Below are 7,094 nucleotides of genomic sequence, written 5' to 3'. Positions count from 1 at the left end.
GTACAGTCCTTTTATTTTAATGATTATGTCCTGCTGGAGTGTGACATGATTTGTGTATCAGAATTTTATATATTTATACTTCTCATTCAACCACAGTTAAATTCACTCTATCTAGGAGGCACAATTTATATGGATAGTATTTATTTTTTTACAATAACAAGCTGGAATGAAAACAAGCAAAAATGAAATAAAAGTCACAAATTTCTACTTTTTGCCTTTTTAAAAAAATGTAAGAAGTAGAAGTAAAATGTAGGCTGAAAAATAATTACTCAAGTAAAGTACAGATACCCAAAAATTCTGCTTAAGTACAGTAAAAAAGTATTTGTACTTAGTTACTGTACAAGTCTGGTAATGACAGTCACCACTGGTTTATATAATTTAAAAAATAAATGTTCACATTATATTTTAAAAGCCATTTTTTGTTTGTTTCTTCAATTTATACATCAGGAGGTGACTTATGTAGAATTAAATAAATCATACTGAATGCATGATGTCTGAAAGGATATTAATTTGTTTGAGTGATTGACACATCAAAGGAACCATGATGGTTGTAGTTACTTAAAGGCTAATGCGCATCTCGTATAGTTGTGATGTTCTGGTTACAGATCAAGCTCATGACCTTGGTCATGCCTCATTCTCTCCCTCTCTGCCTCTTCAGTGAATCCTAAAGCCGCAGTGACTTTAAATAATCTGTGGAGGAGTAAAGATATGAAATGCAATGTAAATTTGTGCTGTATTACTTGTCATGTTCTGACAGCTTGTTGTAAGCATCTTGATAATGGTAAAGCTCCACGTTTGTTCTCATTACGACTTCTAGAAGCCTCAACTCACCTTCAAAAGCCCATTCTCTGCCACGCAAAAAGCAACACACATGCTCCCCGACACATGCGAGCATGCACTGGACCTTGTGCAAGGCTCAAATTAATACCCTTCTTCTTCCTCGCATGGACACGTGTAGATAAACACACACTGTTAACGACACACACATGCACAGAGATGTTTGAGAAGCTACACACATGTACACACCAAAGACATACACACACATTTTTCCTAACCCTCCCCCTCTCCAAGCCCTTGTCAGTTGATTGTGTTATTACTATGCTAACCAAATCCTTATAAATGTGATTTAAGGCTTGGCGGCCCCGCAATCCTGTTTTCTCCTTCTGCTACTGTTTTACTGGAGAGAGGAGGAGTAAAGGAGCGCGGTGCAGATGAAGGAATGAAGAGAGATGGATAAGAAAGAGAAAAAAACTCATATAAAGAATGAAGAAAGCGAGATTGTTTGAAAAAAAGGTGGGAATGAAGTGGATGCTGTTGAGAATGATGGGATGAGAGGTGAACAAAAGTAAACAAGAGGAAGAGAGGAGACATTCGAAAACCGGATGAAGCAGAGCTGCAAATGTAATCTCTTAACACTTGTTTTGTCCTAACCAGACAGCAGTAAAGTGTCAGTAACACCCCCTCTCAACCCCCTTTAAAAACACAGCAAGTGCATCTTTAATGAAAATTTCAATTGAAAAACTTAACTGCCCTTCAAATTGCAGAATTTTACACGCATCAGTAAAGCCTAAATAACATTCAGTACTTAGACGGAGAGGAGTGGGTGAGAAGGAGGAGAGAGTGAATAGGTGAGGAATGGGGGTGACCAGAAGGGTTATTTTGGTTGGTTGATGGGATCTTGATCAAGGTGACTGGACAGAATTTAGGTATAAAATAACATTTTTTTGTGTGTTATTTACAGTATATTTGTCTTTTCTTTGCATCTTTATTCTTTTTTTGTTTTGCATGTCTGTTGCTGGAATAAAAAATATATTGTAGCCAGACAATAAAAAAATGCAGGCAAGGCTGACTTCAAATAAATGTAAAGTGTCTAATTAAACATTCAAGAAACAAGGTTGGCAGACACGCAGACCTTTTGCAACAAGAAGCAAGCATGCAGTGAGGCACAACTACACGCATGCAAGGCAGGGAGATGGGCTTCTTGGTTATATGCGGGGTTCAGTGGACCTTTGGTGGTAATTGAATCAGTGTGAGTGCTGAGTAGAGCTAGCATAAAAACCTGTTAACCCTAAAGGTCAACTTCCTGCATTGTTTATTTAGTATGGAGACCAGAAAGAAGAGACCAAGATACAAAGTCTATATGGGGCACAGAGAGCGTACAGAATGAGAGTTGGTAAAAGTAAAAGTGAGGGGAAAGAGGAGGACTGCAGGAGAGGTGGACTTGTTGAACCATTATATTCTTCTTTATATTACTGTTTATGGATTGGCTTTTTGTTGTTTTATCACCATGAAAGAGTAACCATTTTCCCAATTTCTTTTTTAATTCCTAAAGACAAAAGTTAAAAATATTATTGATGGCAAGGCTACAACGTCTGTCTATGCATTTAAAAGTCTTGAAATTTAAATAAAGATATATAAATTTTTATAAAAGTCCTTAACCTCTAGCAGAATTTGCATGTCTTGAGCCACTTACCAAACATAAGCTGGCACCTCATTCTGTAATAAATAAGGCCCACTAATCAATAGCGCTCATATGTTCAGACACTGCAGTTTCCTGCTTGTTGTCTTTTGTGCATGCATGTTGACATACACATAAACATGCTTGCATGCCTAATCTCTTGTACACATAAGCGCACATACAACTGCACATCTTTTTTTTACTCTCGCCCTCTCTGTTTCTCCCTTACGTACACACAGAAACACACACACACCATCTGGGAAAGCCGTTAGCAGTTAGCGGTAGCACTTAGCGACGCAGCACGCTCTCTCGGTCCGCTCAGTCACCTTGATCTGGTTGCCCTTCACACAGCACCATTACTGCTGTACTGCATCGCTGTGGGTGTGGGAATGTGAGTTAATGCGTGAGTTTAGAAGAGTATGTGTCTGTTTGTGTGTGTGTGTGTGTGTCCATTACAGAGCGGTACAGTGGGATGTAAATGCCAAGGGAGTGGGGGGGGATTAGGTGTTGCCTTCAAATGAGCTACCATGAAGCAAAATATCCTTTTGACTGGTCTTATGTTTGGTCCCCTTCTTGGATGAAGAGTCACGGTCATGTGACCGTGTGTTTGTGCTTCTCTGTCCATCTCACTCTGTTTTAATAGGATCATTTTGTGTTCTAGGTAAAATTCTTTTTAGGATGCCTAAAACCACACAAAGTAAAAGAATACAAAGTGAGCCAAAGTTAGCTCCTTGGAACTACAATCCTGTTACTTCCTAAAACAGTGTTTTCTTAATAGTGGTATTATGGCACCGTCTCAGTCCATCCATTTATCTGTGGACAGTTTTTCTGAGCTCTAAATTCATAACTCTTTTAACATAGTTAAACTTCACAGATTGACACCTTATGGGTCAAGGATAATTCCTATTATTTCAAGGTCAAAGATGAAAGTCACAGGTTACTCTTTGTTAAAACCCAGTTTCTGCTCCAGCAGGTGATTTGTGTAAACCTTTTATGCTCCACCTTGACAAAAAAAAAAGAGTGGAATTCGTGAAGTTTACCACTCTAGTCATAAAAGACTTTGTATGATACTGATAATTATCAACAGGTAAATTGTTCACATTGCAAATGATAGCTTCACATTCATGTTCTTACATGTTTTTTAATTGAACTGTTTATTGATCTACACCACGGACAATTTCATTATCAGTGAAACTGACCTTTCAACCCACCACAACCATGCATGTATGTAACGGACATAAATTCAGGATTGTTACGTGGGGAAATTAATGCTTTAGGTTTTAATTTCTCTAAACATTTTCTGATCGATGTACTGTTAGCAGTTATTTTTAGTTTACTCATAATTTTTGAATTGCACATAACTTATTCTGGTCACAGATCTATAAGAGGTCAGTTTTAGAACTTGCAAGCTTTTGTAGTTTGGCATTGAATTGTTGAAACATAAACTAAGTCCTGTAAATTCTGAGGTGGAGTTGTTTTTTCAGACTTTTCTCTGCACATACTCAAAACTAAGGCTGCCCCGATACCAGTCTCAAACCAAGAACAATTATGAGTACTTCAGTTTGTGTACTCGCTGATACCAGGTACTTACTGAGTTAGACTGTGATGCATTGAGTACAGTTTTGAATTAGTAATGGATTACAGTTGTTGTAACCCTTTTGCCTATATCAGAGCTGCTCAAGTCTTCCTCTTTTCTTCCCAGATCAACATGCTGACTTTGTGAACTTATCACTTTTCTCACATCTGACCTATCCCAAACCTTGATATTTCTTAAAGGCACAGTGTGTAGGATTTTGTCAATTCTTTTAGCCGAAATTGAGATAATCACTAATGACAATAATAAAAAAACATGTCTAATCATTGCAGACAAAGACCTTGTTTTATTATTTTTACCTTATAAAAAGCTGTTTATATCTCCATGGTCGCGGGTCGCCACACAGGCAGCCGCCATCTTGCACCGCCATCTTGTCTACGAAGGCTCATGAAGGACAAACTGCGGTGGTGGCATTAAAAACGGTTTTATTTGTAATACTGTAAATGTAATATTTGTTGTCTGTCACTGTAGCTGGGATAATTTTACTTATTAAAGCTCATAATCTTACCACTTGAAACATCACTAGCCCTGAAGCTGCTGGTAGACATGGCGGTTGGAATTATCAAAGGTTTTTGACACCTGAGAGACACCGTAGCAACTCCTTTGCGTTTGGAAGTGGGGGGTGGGGGTGGGGGGAGGACCAGGGAGGATGATTCAACCACTCAACCACTAGATGCTGCTGAAAACAACAAATCCTACACACTGTGCCTTTAAGATAATTGCAGTTGAGTTCTGCAAAGTTTACATACATGTACAAAAAACTGTAGATCATGTGAATGTTATATTTTGTCTATAGGAAAAGCAAATGTAAAGTTTTATTCAGTTTGAATGTTTATAGTTGGCTTACACTTCACCTTAGTGCTGTAGTCAAGACCGCCTAACCCGAGACCAAGTCAAGACCAAGACCACAGATTCTTGAGACCGAGACAAGACCAAGACTTTTAGAGTTTGGGCCACGTCGAGACCAAGACCGAGGGAGGGCGAGACCGAGACGAGACCAAGACCAGATTAAAAAAAAGTCCCCTAAATGATGGAGTATTCTGTACACATGTACAGTGGGGAAAATAGTATTTTGTCTCTCATAGCTGAGGTCTAACTATGATGTCAATCACAGACCTCTCTCATCTTTTTAAGTTGGAGAACTTGAACAATTGGTGCTGACTAAATACTTTTCCCCCACTTTAGCTAACTTAATATATAGAGCTAATATTGACAAAATCTTTGTGTGAGGGCAGAGGAAAGACTTTTGCTACAGAGGCAGATTGTTAATGTTAGTGATGATAAAAGTTTAAAGTTGTACCCACTGTCTCTGAAAGTAAAGTACTAACAGATTTACAAGTTGCTGTACGCTTTCTCCTGGTTGTTGTTGTTAATGATATTATTTATGAATAATGTAGCCAAATTTTAACTTAAGATTTTGAAGTCATCTTTTACCGTTCCCAGAGAACCACGGTTCACTTTCTGGGAGTGCTGCATGCAAGTGATGGGGGGTGTGGATGGGCGACAGCCGCTAACAAAAATACATAAATAGCAATGAGTCAGGTTTGAATTTGAATCAGTAGCTACATTTTAAATCCAATGAAATCAAGAATGTTAACTGGACAATAATCTGGCTACTTAGTGATATTTCTGCAGTTGTGGTCTTGACTGGTCTTGAAATAAAATTCTGAGTCCTCAATATCCGAGACTGCGACAAGACCGAGTACAAGTGCTGTCGAGTCCGAGACAAGACCAGGACCATCAAATACTGGTCTTGAGACTGGTCTTAAGACCAAGACCGGTTTCAAGTACTACAACACTACTTCACCTTACAGATTTATTCACTTACAGTAATTGATTCAGATGTAGTCACAGGTATGGAAAAATCCTGAATGCAACTTGTATTTCCTGAGGGGTAGAGAGTGAGAAAAAGAATATTCAAATTAATCCCTATATTGGTTTCAGCATCACACGTTGTCCTTCTGATGTCTTTTGTAATGCCACCAGTCCTATACTGTAATTCGTCTTCCTCTTTTTTCTCACACTTATTTAGTCTTTTGTAATTTTTTCCCCCTTTTTCCATTATTTTACTTTTTTTCCTCTCTGTCCTCAGGTCCAGGACCAGTAGACACCCCAACTGTGAGAGTGCTTCATTCTCGAACTGCATCAATAACCTGGGCTCCTCCCTCACATTCAAATGGCATTATTACAAATTACACCCTCTATCTTCATCCCCTCTATCTTCATCCTGACTTTATAATTTCTTCAGATTACAAATCTAGTTTAGTCAACAACTTGACCCTCATCCACAACCGAGTCCCCAACCCTAGCACTTTGTTCAGTAAAGAGGGAGCACATCTTGACTCAGATTCCAACTTGATATCATTTAATCTTTCCAACCTTCCCAACAACACAGGTTTTAGTAATGCTTCAAGCACAATTCAAGACACTGCACACATATTCCAGAACCATGTCTCCACTTTGTGGCCTCGTACTGCAGAAGGCGGTCCAACTGAGTCATCTCATCAAACCAGCACAAGTCGAGACCACACTGCTGCACATTTCTACCCAGCAGAGCTCAATTCTACAAGTGGAAATCCACACTTCTTGCTGTCAGCTGCCAAACTCGATTCAAACAGCTACAATCCTGATCTTTTCATGAAGCAAGATCCCTTTGCCAGCCCCATCTCCAGCTCTGTTGGTGCAGCTTCAAGATCCACGCTCATGTCAGCCACTGTTCCTGGGAATATCACCAGCTACACTTTCTTAAACCTCCTTCCTTACCAGATATACAGCTTCCAGGTATTATACTTATTTTACTGATAACTTTCACGTTTTTAAATAATAGCATAATGAATAAACAAATGTTTCCCTTTGCTGATTATGTCTTGTGAGATAGTATACAATTGTTTTTGTTTTTCTAAAAATTAGAATGCTTTTGCAACTTTTTTGCAAACTATTTAGTATATAATTTACAGTGGTTTGCAAAAGTATTCATACCCCTTGAACTTTTCCATATTTTGTCACATTACAACCACAAACATAAATATATTTCACTGGAAT

The 7,094-nt window shown here is 38.5% G+C and overlaps 1 protein-coding gene across 1 annotated transcript in view; it reads left to right on the top strand.

Annotated features, from left to right (window-relative positions):
* The window catches only part of ush2a (Usher syndrome 2A (autosomal recessive, mild)), a gene marked incomplete in the record, with an annotated part of 244,206 nt that overhangs the window by 119,450 nt on the left and 117,662 nt on the right, over positions 1-7,094 (top strand). The window contains 1 exon segment of the mRNA XM_014017175.1: positions 6,145-6,833. Within this exon segment, the coding sequence (XP_013872629.1) occupies positions 6,145-6,833 (689 nt within the window).

This window comes from Austrofundulus limnaeus, unplaced genomic scaffold, assembly GCF_001266775.1.
Source record: "Austrofundulus limnaeus strain Quisiro unplaced genomic scaffold, Austrofundulus_limnaeus-1.0 Scaffold163, whole genome shotgun sequence".
Lineage (NCBI taxonomy): Eukaryota > Metazoa > Chordata > Actinopteri > Cyprinodontiformes > Rivulidae > Austrofundulus > Austrofundulus limnaeus.
This window is presented reverse-complemented; position numbering and strand designations above follow the sequence as displayed.